The 15,691-nt window shown below is 37.6% G+C and overlaps 1 protein-coding gene across 4 annotated transcripts in view; it reads right to left on the bottom strand.

Annotated features, from left to right (window-relative positions):
- dnah5 (dynein, axonemal, heavy chain 5) overlaps positions 1–15,691 on the bottom strand; it is a 94,289-nt gene that overhangs the window by 61,450 nt on the left and 17,148 nt on the right. For 3 of the 4 annotated variants that reach the window (XM_072394644.1, XM_072394643.1, XM_072394642.1), the window contains exons 12-31: positions 15,203–15,310; positions 13,564–13,649; positions 12,871–13,078; positions 12,640–12,753; positions 12,178–12,384; positions 10,016–10,096; positions 8,414–8,504; positions 5,895–6,040; positions 5,457–5,634; positions 4,973–5,227; positions 4,361–4,557; positions 4,096–4,189; positions 3,525–3,667; positions 3,341–3,417; positions 3,123–3,247; positions 2,796–3,031; positions 1,777–1,995; positions 1,602–1,664; positions 1,166–1,404; positions 90–237 (exon numbers count right to left, since the gene is read on the bottom strand). In XM_072394644.1, coding sequence (XP_072250745.1) covers positions 90–237; positions 1,166–1,404; positions 1,602–1,664; positions 1,777–1,995; positions 2,796–3,031; positions 3,123–3,247; positions 3,341–3,417; positions 3,525–3,667; positions 4,096–4,189; positions 4,361–4,557; positions 4,973–5,227; positions 5,457–5,634; positions 5,895–6,040; positions 8,414–8,504; positions 10,016–10,096; positions 12,178–12,384; positions 12,640–12,753; positions 12,871–13,078; positions 13,564–13,649; positions 15,203–15,310 — 3,015 coding nt within the window. Of the gene's footprint in view, positions 1–89; positions 238–1,165; positions 1,405–1,601; positions 1,665–1,776; positions 1,996–2,795; positions 3,032–3,122; positions 3,248–3,340; positions 3,418–3,524; positions 3,668–4,095; positions 4,190–4,360; positions 4,558–4,968; positions 5,228–5,456; positions 5,635–5,894; positions 6,041–8,413; positions 8,505–10,015; positions 10,097–12,177; positions 12,385–12,639; positions 12,754–12,870; positions 13,079–13,563; positions 13,650–15,202; positions 15,311–15,691 lie in introns of all 4 variants that reach the window. The other variant, XM_072394645.1, reaches the window with a different exon arrangement.

The raw sequence follows: 15,691 nt of genomic DNA on the forward strand, positions 1-15,691 counted from the left end.
CCGTTAATATCCTGAATATGTAGGTATGACTCGAAAGTGAAAATGGGCAACTGCAAATATATATTGGTGACCCTGCATGTTTCACTGACCTCAGTAATTCTCTTCCAATGGCGTGTCATCATAGCTTTGTTGGTCATTAGTTCCAACAGGGGACAGCACTCACTGAATTCGTCAATGGTTTTCTTCAGGTCCAGGAAGGCCTGCCACTCTTTCAGAGCCCGAGGCAGCTTGCGACATCTTTTAGTTTATAGAATGCAATAGTCAACAAACTTGAAGATAACACCTGCTGTCCAAACCAAGTATTTTCTGCTCATGTTATAACCACTAAACATTCTGTATTTTGAGTCTTTGGAAAATATAGAGAACCGTTTAGTAGCCAACCTGATATAGGTGTTTGTTAATAGATTACACAAGAAAATAATGCTAGCATGCTCAACCTCAGCAAAGGATGTTTGGATAGTTTGGATAATCTTGAACACCAACAACTATAAAAAAAACTAATAAATATAGAATATCTTACTTTATGGGAACATTAGAGGATTCTTAAACATTGGATTGAGCCTTGCATACTCTTCTCTGTTTATCAAGATGTTACCTAGCGACATCTGGCAACTGACATTGTAATTTGAATTGTTTCTGACCTTCAACTAGTTTCGCATTATCATAAGGGCAATATCTGAGACATCAACAATGATTTTATTCTAACTGATAAAGAGCCTTTGCTGGAGTTCTTTGACCCTTAGTCTTCCTTTACATACATTTTGTACACATTGACCCTCGCAGAAAAGCATTTCTAGGGGAAAAAAAATGAAAGCTTTTCTGTATGGACAGAAAAAGGGATGACTCTGAAAGCAAGGACAGACTTGTGAAAATCCTGTCACTGACTTTGACCTCTTTTCCATTTTGCCACCTTCTGATGTTGTTTGACGTCATAGTCACCCGCTTTCTTCAGTTATATGACAGCTCGGTTACTTTGTATGAAAGCCACATTCTCATTTTAACTGTAATACAACTTGTTTTGTTTGTTTCTGGTATAGTGGTGGCAGCATTATCTTTTCTTGAAGTGTCCATTTCACTTGCAGTTAAAGCTAAGGTTAGAACAACTGTTGCTAAAACAGTTAAATACCAAGCAGTTTAAGTTGCTTTGAATAAAAAGAAATCTAACCTTGTCTGAAAGTCGAGCAGCTCATTATTGATCTTTTCGATGTGGATGTCTGCCCAGAGGATGTCGTAGTAACCATTGACCGTTTCGATGACACTGTTATAAAGGCCATACAACTTTTGCAGTAAAGTCAGCTGCTTTCTAATCTCCAACAGCTGAGAATGCTGGGTAACAGGAAGTCCAAACAGCTCCTCTCCACCAGTGTAAGTGATGTACTTCCTGAACAAATTGTCAAATCGATTCTGAAGGGGACAATGGCAACAAAACCAATATAGTAATCAATCCCACACAGAAACAAAAACAAGCACAGCTCCATTTACAATGGATGGAAATGAGCATCTCAACACACACCATCATCAGATCAATTACAATGCTAATATACTGACTGATACACTAAAACATGTGCCATTATGTTAAGGCCATATAATGAGTGACCAACCTGGAACATAATCAGTCTGTCACTGGCATCCTGAGGAGCTAGCCCAACCACCATAGGTCCATCCTGAAGCAAAGAGGGCAAAGTCTCAATCAAGTCACACTGATGATTATGTGCTGTATTTTAAATAAAAAGCCTGAATGGAAGAGAGTTTTTCAGTTTTGGTCTCTTCTTTTACCTTCTCATAATCCTGGTAAAAATGCTGGCAGTCTTCCTGAAAGGTCTCCACATTGCTAACCAGTTCTCCTCGGAAGTTTGGTTGCAAGGCAACCAATTCATTCTGTATCTCTGTAGTCCGGGACAGCAGCTTTTCCCAGGTGTAACGCAGAGTATCCACCTTATCAACCTCTTCTTTGGCCACTGACAGGTCATATTTATGAAGCATAGCATAGGACTCCTGAGAAGAAGAAGATTAAAAAAAAAGATGACATAGTTGGATATAGTTCCTCTTTATGCATTTTTGCGTTGTGCTGCAGGTGTGAGCACATCTCTAATAATAAAGACAAATGCTGTGTTTCTAAGCTCAAAACTTACATTTATGAGAGTGCTTATGATTGACTAACTTAACTTTTTGTGCATTACCAACTTTTGCTTTTGTCTTATATAGATAATATTTTTTAGTTGTGTTATTATTCTATAGATATTTTACTGTTATCTGCAAATAGCTTTTAAAGTGTTGTCATTCGTTGATAGTTTTTATCGTTTGTTTCATTCCTCGCTTGTGTCCTTCTAATTGCTTTATAGAACACTAAGTTGCATTTTTCTTGATAAAAGTTATGCATAAATAAAGTCTGAAGTCTGAATGACTGACTGACAAACACAATCTAGTCTGTAGCATTTTAACACCACACTGTCATCCTTTGTCTAAGATCATTTTCTTCTCCACTAAAGGAACCTCTTAAAAGTCCACCTGCCCACACCTAAACGTTTTTCACCTTAGGAGCTCTTTTAAGGGTTAAAATGCTTGATGGCTAACTTTAATCTTCTATGATCTATGATCTACTCTTTTATTATCGGGAGGAACACCAGCAACTCTTAGAATTTTCTAAGAATTTTATCACAAGGGGCAACTGTAAGAGTTTCTACTAATACGGACCCTGATCTCTTTTCCACTAAGTGCATTTTTGTGTAGATGACTGCGGGGCGTGGGGTCAGGAATTACTATACGGTAGTATAATACCTAATGTTACAGTGTACCTCTATTGGTCCAACTTGAAAATCAATGGAAATCTGGTGCTCTCTGATCTCCTTAAGAGCAGCCATAGCAATGCGGATGTCATCCAGGTCTTTGATCTGTCGATTCAGTTTCTTTCCTGCTTCATCAACAAAAGCAAAGATGTGCTCCATTTCTGAGCGATATTTCCTGTTACAGTACAGCCCATAGTCCACCATCCAATTCTTAGTTTCGGCAGTGAGAGACATCTTCAAGGATGCTTGTACAAAGAAATAAACATGAGCAAAAAATCAGTTACTGTTTAGCAGTAAAACAATTTCATTTGTGTCACATTTACAACTTAATTTAACCTGTGAATAAAGCCAAGGCTCCAACAGTAATGTACTCTGGTTCAGAGTTTATTTCCAACTCCAGATCTCGATAGAAAAGGATTTGGCTCTCAAACTCTGACAGCAAGGGATTTCCTTGGATGAATCTGTTGAACAAATAAAAACCAAAAAAAAATCACAATGTACTGATGGGGGTGTTTTTAAGAGTCAGACCTGAATATTCATTCAGTTTAACATACCTCTGCATGGTATCTTCACGATCTTTTTTCCAGATGTGATGGTAATGGTTAAAGCGGTCTAGAGAAGTCATCACTTCCTGCACAGAAACACAAAACCGAGGATATGTACCATAGGGTATGAATGACACTAAAAATCTCAAATTTAAGATTTCATAAACACAACAAAAGAAATCTCTTCTTGTACCTTTTTGGTGGAAGTGATAGAGGTACTGAGAACAGACACTAACTTGGCTATCTCCTTGTTCTCAAACACACTCTTGTAATAATTTCTTGCTTGGAATGGGATTGCTTGGATCACAGATGCTGAAATGTCTGAGATGCTTCCATCTGAGAAGTACATAGTTTGGACAGAATTATCTTCTCAAAGAATACACAAAGACGGTGGAGGTGGAGGTGCATGTTAACATCAAAAACTTGTGGATTTTTGCTTGGAATCCTTTATCTAAAGAATTTAATTAATAGAATATGCCCATGACAAAGTGCAGTTTCTATAGATAAGCTCCATGTCTGAAAGGGCAATTCTGTCTGTGCAAACCTTTTAAGAATGAATTCTTTCCAAAGCCTCAGAGAAATCATGCCCATCAAAAAGTCTTTGTATAGTCATAGTGAGACATGGTTCTGGTTTGTTGAGCAGGGAAATAGGAAGCTTTATTTGGATGTTTGACAATAGATAATATAAATTAATGTCAAATAAGATGAATAGCTGAGTTCCACACCTGTGGTTAAGTTTGGAATGTTTTTGTGTAATCTTATACCGGCTAGGCTCCTGTGTGTTGCTGCTCCATCCTCTGATTCACTCTCAGAACTGTCTTGTTTCAGAGCTGCCATTCGTCTTTCATTCATCTTTCTCTATTAAAAGTCAATAAAGTAGAAAATACCTCAGTAGTTGCTTGGCATGTTACCAGACTGGAACATTATCAGTCCAGAGATAAAAATAAAAATGAATTTGTTACAGCTGTAAATAATTAGTCATGGTTACTTAACTCAAATAATTTATTTACTGTATCAAATCAAGCGTACCTTGGAGATTCTTTCTTTGCTCCACTGGCTTACGCCTTTGCTGACACTGACCACACACTCTACAACCCGGTTTAGAGCCTGCTGGACCTCTTCCAGGGCTGGAACCATGGTAATGTTAGGTATAGAGAGGGTCACGTTGACCCTGAAGATTGCCTGCTGACCACTGCTTTTGCCACGGCCGGGTGAGTCACTCTCACCTATGAGGACAGAGTAGAAAAAACTCTGATACATCACTATATAATGTGATTTAAAGATGAACAGTTTATGAGCTCAGGGCAGAAAAGCCAAAAATAAAATTTAGAAAATGGAATTAATGGTATCTGAAACTGCTGAAATGGAGTTTGTGCTCACATGGCTTTGCTACAGTAAAAGTGACTAGGAGCTATCTTTATAATTGGTAAATGCACTCCTGATAGTGTGGTATTCACGGAGTATCTATCCACCAAGACAGAAGCCAATTTTGTTACAAGTGAAACGATACACATTGTGCAATTACTGCTTTTTTTTCTGTCCTCCCGTAAAAAAACACTTGAGGGAAAGTATATAAGCTTTTTTCAAATGCATGTTTCAGTATTAGACACATGTTTAAGCACAAAATGGTTCAAGACCCACCCAAGAAATTCATGAGTGAGGACGTATGTATACGCTTGCGTAGCATCTCCAAGGTATTACGTGTCACTCTGAGTAAGGCATCCACGTTGCGGTGGTTGAAGAAGGAGAGCAGCTCCTGGGCTTCCTCTTCCATCACTTCCATCAGATCCCTCTTTTTCTTCCTTCTCACCAAGGGTGAGGAAGGGCCGACGCTAGCAGGAGGGAGCAATGTGTTTCTAGAGAAGAGATGACCCTCAGAGCGGCGCTCATCTTCACCTAAGGAGGCAACACTTTTACTGTGAACGTCAACATTTTCAGCAACAATTCCCCACAATGTTTATAAGTATTCAGTCTAATCAAAATTTCAACCAAAGGTTATAACTAATGTTAGTCTTACTTGTCACGCCCTGCTTGTGACAAACCCTTACAGTATATTGCATTTTACATGATACAAATGTATTTGACCTTTAAAGGAAATTATCTCTGAAGGAAAACGACAGCATACCTTCACTGTCAAGGTGGTCTATGGTCTTGCTCTCACTGCAGCTTTCTTCCTCAACCTTCTCCTCCTCCTCTTTCTGACTGTGGTCAAACTCCATTAGCATGTTGATCAGCTCATTAGCAGCCTCCTCCACTAGTGCGCTCTTAATATGTAGATTCTGAGCTTGTTTTATGCAAAGGTCCTAGACACGCAGATGTAAATACACAATAAGTTGTGCAAGATTCCCTGGCAATGCTTTTGTGCCAGTAAATAAAAACTAATGTTTGAGAAGAACATTTTAAAGAGAGGAAAGCACGGGGTGCTCATAGCATCATATCATTTTTCAAATTTTAGCAAAGGAAATTGTAGCATTCAGTAACTACGAAGGTGGGTTTATTGTAGTAAGACTTCACAATGACAGCAAGCTCTTATCAAATTCCAATGTTTTTGTTGTCTCTTTACCCTGGTAGTTTGAACAAATTCCTCACAAGGGACTGGCTCATCCTCGGGCAGAACACAAAGCGTGGACATACTCATCTCTTGTAGTACTGCATCTATCCGAAACTCCACCAAGTCATTAACTCTGTCCATGAGTAGCTCCAGGTCAGCTGGAGACACAGAAACACAAGAGAAAGAGTGGGAATGAAGGGAAAAATAAGGATAGATGGCAAGTATTGGAGAAGATTAAGTGAAAAAGGAGCAAATCCACAAATTAGGAGGTAAAAAAATCATTTTAAAAAAAGAGTGTTGAGAGGTACAGAACACAATACAGTAGTACACAATTAATCTATTAATGTAAATGTCACCACATGCTGCCAAAAACTGACTTGTAGGATGTTATTTATGTCAGCATGTGATATATATATATATATATATCACATGTGTATGGCATGCCGTTCAGGAAATTAATCTTTGAATATATGGAATGAAACTCTGAATATATTGAATGAACCTTGAATATATGGAATGAAACTCTGAATATATTGAATGAACCTTGAATATATGGAATGAAACTCTGAATATATTGAATGAACCTTGAATATATGGAATGAAACTCTGAATATATTGAATGAACCTTGAATATATGGAATGAAACTCTGAATATATTGAATGAACCTTGAATATATTGAATGAAACTCTGAATATATTGAATGAACCTTGAATATATGGAATGAACCTTTGAATATATTGAATGAAACTCTGAATATATTGAATGAAACTCTGAATATATTGAATGAAACTCTGAATATATTGAATGAAACTCTGAATATATTGAATGAACCTTGAATATATTGAATGAAACTCTGAATATATTGAATGAAACTTGACTGACGTCAGACTTCACGGAAGTGCCTGCGGCCATCTTGTCTAAGGTGTGGATACTGTGGCGAAAAGCGAATGACAATGAGTTAGTCCGCTCGGAATTTCGTAGGAGGAATATTAAAGTATGAGGACATCATTAACACACTGGCAAATGCATGTACGGGCCAAAATCCTCCCGATAACCCTGCCCGTTCTTCTAACGAAGAAGTCGTGGCAGACTTACGACAACAGGCCAGGCAGCTGTTTATCAGGCCAACCTCAGCATGCCTTCAACCTCTCAGGAGTGCCCCAAAACAGTCCCTGTGTGCAATCTCCACCCGTAAACAAGAAAGGACCCAACACACAAGATGTTGGAATAGATAGGCTTTATTTAAAACAACACGAGGGCCCAGATGTAATATAGACAATACCTCACTGCAGCCATGATGAGCCCTGGTAACACGGCTTCTCCTTAAAAAAACAAAAGCAGAACTACTAACAGAACAGTCTGCTGTGTGTATAGGTCTGTATGTAGGTCTGTATAGTTAGCTTGATAAAGTTTTCAGTTGATTTAATAAAGGTGAAACACAGTGAATGGCCGTGCGTAATGACACTGCGCTCTGACGCGGCACTGGAGAAGCTGCTGCGGCTACAGGGATTTCGTGAACTGAAAGAGAAGCTCTTGATATATTGTTTAGATACAATAAGAATCACCCACATTCATAGACCAATGTAGGCTGAATATTTAGTTTAGTATTGAACGTATTTGATGATCCGCGACACAGCTTTGTTGACGTTACTCACAGCAGATTGCGGACAGACAAATGCATCGTGCCCAAAGTGGACATTGTGTCATGGATCATCATATACGTTCATCACTTAACTAAATATTCAGCCTGCATTGCCGTTTTGGGGCACTCCTGAGAGGTTGAAGGCATACTGAGGTTGGCCTGATAAACAGCTGCCTGGCCTGTTGTCGTAAGTCTGCCACGACTTCTTCGTTAGAAGAAGGGGCAGGGTTATCGGGAGGATTTTGGCCCGTACATGCATTCGCCAGTGTGTTAATGATGTCCTCATACTTTAATATTCCTCCTACGAAATTCCGAGCGGACTGACTCATTGTCATTCGCTTTTCGCCACAGTATCCACACCTTAGACAAGATGGCCGCAGGCACTTCCGTGAAGTCTGACGTCAGTCAAGTTTCATTCAATATATTCAGAGTTTCATTCAATATATTCAGAGTTTCATTCAATATATTCAGAGTTTCATTCAATATATTCAGAGTTTCATTCCATATATTCAAGGTTCATTCAATATATTCAGAGTTTCATTCAATATATTCAAGGTTCATTCAATATATTCAGAGTTTCATTCAATATATTCAAGGTTCATTCAATATATTCAGAGTTTCATTCCATATATTCAAGGTTCATTCAATATATTCAGAGTTTCATTCAATATATTCAAGGTTCATTCAATATATTCAGAGTTTCATTCCATATATTCAAGGTTTATTCAATATATTCAGAGTTTCATTCAATATATTCAAAGTTTCATTCCATATATTCAAAGATTAATTTCCTGAACGGCATGCCATACATGTGATATATATATTATATATATATATTATAAAATTATAGATATATATATAATTTTTTTATTATTATTTTTTGCTTACCCAATGCTTTGTCAATGCTGCTGAGATATTTGTCTATGTTCAGCGATGTCCAGCTCAGGGATATCAAACCTGGCTGTACAGCTTCATCCACCTGTCAAGTAAATGAGCTCCTTTGTAAATGTTACACTTACTTTGGTTCACACTGTCTGCAGTGAAGAGATTCAGATATCTGATTTGTTTCTAGTCAACTAATTTGTTAATATATATAGCGGTTTTGCATTTCAGTCCTGGCCTGCAACACATTCATTAAGGTTCACACAAATAAAGTCAATTCTATATTATCATGCATTTCATTATTCTACCAACTTTTGTATGAAACATTGGTAAAAGGCATTAGGCAGGAGTTAGCCAACCTTTTAGTTACTGTATTTACCAAATCAAATTTATTTTCATTCTTGTTCAATTTCATGTCAATTAAATTGTTATATAATCAAGAAACCAAGCTCAAAAGCCCTGAAATATCGCCCTGTTTTGGTCCATTTAATAGAGCAAGCCAGTTAAAGTTTTTATTGTTAATTTTATTGAGCTGCTGGAAGTCACTATAATGTTAAATGTTTGCCATATTCAAGATTGAACTTGAGTTCTTTTTCTTTCTTTTTCCTTTTTACTTGCAGAGAACAAATATATGTTTTTCATGTTGTTATGCTGAATACAAACAGACTGAGGCATAATTACGAGGCTAGACTTAAAATATGTGATTAAAAACATGATCCAGAGGCCTGTAAGTGGGGTCCCTGTATACAAAAGACAGCCTTGGTGCAATTCTGAAAAATAAATGGTACATAAACAAATTGCCCTACATTTAACACAGTGTGATATCAACTTTATATTATCTACAAAGGAAATCTGCAGTTTTTTTAATGTGCTGTGGTAACCTGATGACCGTAAATTATTGTGGTCCATGTGCTTAGGGCTCTGTAATAGATGCTGTGCAGTTTTGCTTTTCTTAAAAGAAAAAAAAAACTGACTTTCCAAACTTATCAAAACACACAGTGAAATGAATACTAATATAGATGTAAATCCGTTCCTAGCCTAGCCCACCATTACATCCACCCTCAGCCTTTTTTTAGCCATGATGTTAGGAAACGAGCTACTGTTAAGTAGCTAAAGCATGAAGGAAGTGTCCAGCCTGACTGAAGATCAGGATCTTTATCTTGCTTGTATTTTTTTATTTTCTTCCTATTTTTCTCCTGCAAAGTTTTTCAGAATATCCAATATTATATGTCTACTGCCGTTTACTCCCAGTAATCTAACTGATATTGGGGGCAGTAATAATCACCTTGAGAGGCTAATCCCAAACACCTGTGAAAATTATATGGTACACTGCATATAATGGTTTGACCTAACCCTTGCTTATGTGGCAAATTAAATATAAGTCTTCCTATTAATTACTACAAGTATAATTTTTTTTTCAACTGAGTCCTAAAATAATATCATCATATTTATCCTATACACTCATTGTGGAAAACACAAGAATAAGAAATAAAGAAAAAGTTTGGAAAGTTAGCTTTAATAATGATTAATCACATATATTATCTAATAATGTGTTACAGCAATCCTTATGTAACTACACTGGTGTCAGTGAAACTTATCACATCTTACCTTGGCAACATGTGGCATGGCCAGCTGTTCAAAGGCGCTCTGAATCTTGGCCCGCACTCTGGTGTTTTCGCTCAGCATTAGCTGTGAATCAAGGTAGATGTCAATACATGTTGCATCAACTCAGAAACGTCTTGAACTTATTTGCTCAGTGGGGACTGCTGTTAATATGGAATACACTTTTTTGGTCTGTCCCCACGTGACGGTGAAACTGTGTACTTCTCATTTGCAACAGATGCCCTCAAACAAGGGAAACAGAAAAATGTTTCCGGTGTGCGTGAGATACTGTATTTCTCTGTGTCAGATGGAGTGCAGTGCAATTTAGTTGACTGTTATAGGTGATGAATAACAGTCAACTAAACAGTGATCAACTGACACATCAACTGACAGTGATGAAAACTGCAGACAGCATCCAGCTCTGATGAACTGTCAGAAAAAGTATGAACTACACTGGACACAGCCGATGCAGCAGATAATGCCAATGTCAACTCTGGACACCACTTCTTTACTAGTTACTGCGAAGTTTCAACAATTTCATTCTGAAAGCTAATTGCTCAGCTCTCATTGCTCATAACTCATGTGAGCATGCTTATGATCAGCTGACAGTGGGCTTTGGGAAGTTTGGGCAGCCACTTCTCAGTGTCTGCCTTTAGGTGTCGAGGTGAGACCCGTCCAGTGGCACTGAAGAGGATTTTTGAGGATGAAGAAATAACTGGACCTATTTAACTTTATCTGCACTTTTTACGCAATGATGGGTGTGTTTTTGATCAGATAGTTAAAAAGCTAGAGGAAACAAAGCTCTGCATTACAGATGGAAGAAGTCAGCAGGTTTAAAATGGAGATACTTCGGTGGAAACAGACTTTTTTTCATCAGCAAATGTGATGGTGAAACTGAAAGCGATTGGCCTCTATGACGATCTGTCCTTCAGTGACCTGGAGCAGGTGGTTGCTCCCCCAAAATGGAGAGATCCAACTTGGACCAACTCTATGAGGAGTTCTGCGTTAGCAAGGAGGAAATACACAAAGTCATACATGATACCACAAAATCCAAAAGTGAGGAGTGGATGAAAGTTTTTCAAAACAACAGGAAAACAAACTTGATCAGTTTGTTCAGGGTTGTCTCATTTGTCCTAAGTGTTCTGGGTTCAAACGTCTTTGTAGAGACAATGTTCTCTGTCTGATGAACATTAAGTGGTCAGAAGCAAGAAGCAGATGCAGCACAGAGATGATTAAAAATTAACTGGAAGTGTCTGTGACTCATTATGTAAGGACGTCTCTTTAATTGTGCAAAAAACAAAAAAAAGCCTGCTTGAATCAGTCTAGAGCAGCAAAAAATATCCTTTTAGATTGATGAAAATTGCTTTATTGAGTGATAGCCTTATTTCCTCTTTATTGGTTTATTATTTAATAGATTTTTGTGTGTGTGTTTTTGCTGTGAACACTACATATGTACACAACACCATGCCCATACCATTGTGGCACGATGCTGCTGACACATCGTCATATGTCCCTTGTTTGTAAGTGCGAAGATGGTCAACCCTAATTACATCCGACAACTGCAGGGGGAGCCAAAGCGCAAAAAAATAATAAAATGTCTCTACTGTTACATTAAAAATATTTTGGAATGTGTGCTTCTGTCTCTTGACTTTATGCATCACTTTTATCCCTTATCCAATTTGCCTTTTGCTTGTAAATAAATATTTCAACCTCATGACTTGCTTAGTTAAATGAATGTTAAAAAGAACAATAAATACAGAAAAGAAAATATTTTATCCTATAGAAAATATTTTATCCAATAGGAAATCAAAATTTGGTTTGAATGGTGTTAATGATTTTTCGCTGAAGTTCAGGAGCAGGACCACAGCTCAAACAACCCCCTTCCTGTCATGTCCATGAATGCAGTTTTTACCCTACAAAACTATTTGTTATTTCATGCCCAACCCTCTTTTCCCTCTGCTTCTTCTTCTCCTCCTCCTCTCCCTCTCTCTTCTTTATCTTAGGGGATCTGATAGCCCAGGAGACGTCATTAATACTGCAGCACACTGCAGCTTTACTTTTCATCAACATCATGAAATTAACACCGCCTCTCACTGATGGTGAAGTCCTAGCTTGATATTGCTTAGTATTACTTCTATAATTTGCATACAACTCTCTGTAATACCCACCTGTAATTTGTTGTAGTTTTTCTTGAGGGTATCCTGTTTTTGCTGCAACAGAGCAGCAAAGGGAGGGATCTCCAAATTCATCCGTATCATGCAGTTCGCCTCTCTTATCTGGGTCAGAATCTCTGGATCAAAGTTCACAGTCAGTTCCCCGGTCTCTGGAGACCGGACCAACAGAGGGGCCTGCAGGCCCACCCTTGCTTTCTCCATCTATACAGAACATATCAGGGTCATTCAGGGAGTTTAGCGGGAAGGTGAAAATGGAAAGGATTGGGGAAGAGACATCATTAAAAAAAACTTAAGGGTAGTTTTGGGTAAGAATAATACAGGAACAACATATATGTCACATACTTGTGTTGTATATAATGGTTCCATATATACTTAAACGCATGCATGTATGTATGTATTTCTACTACATTGTTTCTAATAATTTGATTCCTATACCAGATTCTTTGCTCCATTCACCTTTGTCATCCAGCTGTGGTGGTAGAGCATCTCATACTCCATCAGGACTCTTGCAACCCTGTTAAAATTCTTGATAATCCTCTTGGCCTCAGTTGTGGAAAGAACGCCTGGTTGCTGCAAGGAAATAGAAAGAAATAGAATGGCACCTATAAGTTAGAAGGTCAACACAATATACTTGTGAATAAAAAAGATAGAATAAAAGAATATAACAAAAAGAAAGCCATAAATAACCTGTTGAAAGAGATCCATGGGAGCCTGAATTCGACTGTACAGCTGCCGAGCCCACATGATCCTTCCTGCAACTGGAGGCATATCTCTGCCAGTGGGTGGGTCCAGCTTCTGCTTCACATAGATGCGGGACACCATTTCAATGTCTCGACCATAATTCTGCAGAATTCGCTGATACTTCTCTTCAATGCTCAGATCAGGGATGCCCAGTCTGTTTGAGTCCAAAAGTGCAAGTAGTTAGTGGCGTCAAAATTTTTAAAAAAAAGGACAACAAAACAAAAACTGAACACACCACATATCAACGGAATGAATTATAACAGAATCAGCCAGTAATCATTCATTTAAGCCCAGCTCTATCTGTGTCACCTGTATGACATTGTGACTTATAATGTAAGGAAACTCTGAAGTAACTACAATTAACAACAATTACTACAAATAACTAGTAACAACAGTTGTGTTGGTAATAAATCATTCAAGCAATAATGTATAATAAAGTAACTCTGGACTAAGCAAACCTAAAGGAACCAAAGTGTCCTTATTAAGCAAAGTTTACTCAGAACCCTGCTTAATCTTTCATTTCTGTAATATCATTAGAGACTAGTTTAAACGATGAAGGTGAATATAACAACATATTGGTAGTGTATCAAGTTGTGATTATTATTTCAAAATAATTTCATGTGGTTGACATTATGTTACCTTTCAAATTTCTTCAGCACATTTAAAGCTCTTTCTGTATTTTGAATCTTTTCAAAGGTGCTATCCATGAAACTCTTCAGCTGATTCTGGAAACACAAATGCCGACAAAAGTGATATATCCGAAAACGACTGTGAAATAAAACTGCACAAACAACAATAAAATGACATAATAAAACAAAACCTCACAAAGTAAACCTATAGCACAATAAAGATGTTGGCACATACATAGGGTACAAATCAATATGCGCTGAGCTTAAATTTCTTAGGGGCCAACAAATTCCAATATCTAACCTTAAATCCTAACAAGCTGGGACATTGTGTAGAATGCAAATTTTTAATCTCATAAACCAGTATTTCATTCACAACAGAACATGGAAACATATCAAATGTTCAGAGACAGATACGTTTTACTTTCACTTGAATATTATTGGCTTATCTTGAATTTGATGGCAGCAACAAGTCTCTAAAAGTTGAAACAGGGTCATGTTCACCACTGTGTAGCAGCCCCTCTGTTTCCACAACAGACAGTAACCTTCTGGGAACTTAGGAGAGCAGTTGCCTGAACCTTTGGAACAATAATGTTGTCCCATTTTTGTCTGTTATAGGATTCCAGCTGAATAACAGTCCGGTGTTGTCTTTGTTGCATTTTTTTTTACTTGGCAAAAGGTCTAGACTGCAGACTCCAGTGCCTGGACTCTTGAACTAGAAAGCCATGCTGTTGTAATAGGTGCAATTTGCAGTTTAGCATTGTCTTGCTGAATGAAATATGTAAGGCCTTCTGTAAAAAAGACGGGAGTACAGCTTTCTATAAAACCTGTAAATATAATTCAGCCTCACCAGATGTGTAAGTTTCTAGTTCCACAGGCACTAATGAACACCCTTCATTCAAAAATGGCTTCTTTTCATGAAAGAGCTTTAACCTGCATTTGTGGATGGCACAATGAACCGTGTTCACAGACAATGATTTCTGGAAGGGTTCCTAAGCCCATGCAGTGATTTCCATAATAGAATCATGCCGGTCTTTAATGCAGTAACATCTGAAGGCCTGAAGGTCACAGCCATCCAGTATTGATATTCAACCATATACCTTGTGTGCAAACACATTTACAGATTATTGAAATGTTTTAATGATACAATGTGCTGTGTATAGTAGAATATTTCATTCAAATTCAAAACGATCTAATATTCTTTCGTGAAAGGTGAAGCGTCTGACTTTCAACATTGAATTTTATACAAACAACACATTCTGTTTTTATGTACATTTTAAACAGAGTCTCAACCGCTTTGCAACTGGAATTATATGTCAGTAAAGGATATCCAGTACATTCTATATCCGAATCATTGTTTGAATGCACACACATTATGATAAGCTCAGAAAAAGTTGAATTGCTCTCATAAATGGTATACTTTTTATCATTTTTTATTCTCTACTTTAATATATAAGTTCATTCAAGTACTGCTTGCTCAAATATGACTGATAAGTTTTACTTGCACAGGTGTACAGCAAAGGAAAACCAGAAAACCACCAGTACCAAGTCTTGTAACCTGCTCCACTGATTCTGTACAAACTTCTTGGTTTGGTATTAATCCACTGACTAAGCCCTTGTGCAATAATTTGTTGTGTCTGCAGTTAACTTACATGGAGCTCAGAGGTGCTCTTGCAGAAATCCTCATAGTCGACATCAAAGTCAGTTCTTCTGTGGTCTAGGAAACTGTAGTGCTTTTTCTTCATGTTCATCACAATAGCCTATCAGACACACAAAAAATTGCAACAACAACAACACACACACAAGTTAAAAGGATCAGCTTGTACAGTGTTAGGACTACATGTTAATATGCTGACGATAGAATGACATCACCTTAGTCTGCGTGATAATATAGGAATAAAAACAAACAATAAACAGTCAAATAAAGGAGGAATTGCAACACTGGGTCTCACAGCTTACCATAAATTATAGATAAACTGCAAAGCTAACTATCAGTTTCTACAAAAGGAGAGTCTTTCAATCCAGTTTGTTTACTTGGACCTTGAAAGGACTAATGGAATTACAGTAGTAAAGCTGGACAGCTTGCAAAACATTTAGTTAGTGAGCTTTTATTTATTCAAGATATCTCACATATCTGCGAA

This window comes from Leuresthes tenuis, unplaced genomic scaffold (genome assembly GCF_036924035.1).
Source record: "Leuresthes tenuis unplaced genomic scaffold, fLeuTen1.0.hap1 SCAF_10, whole genome shotgun sequence".
NCBI lineage: Eukaryota > Metazoa > Chordata > Actinopteri > Atheriniformes > Atherinopsidae > Leuresthes > Leuresthes tenuis.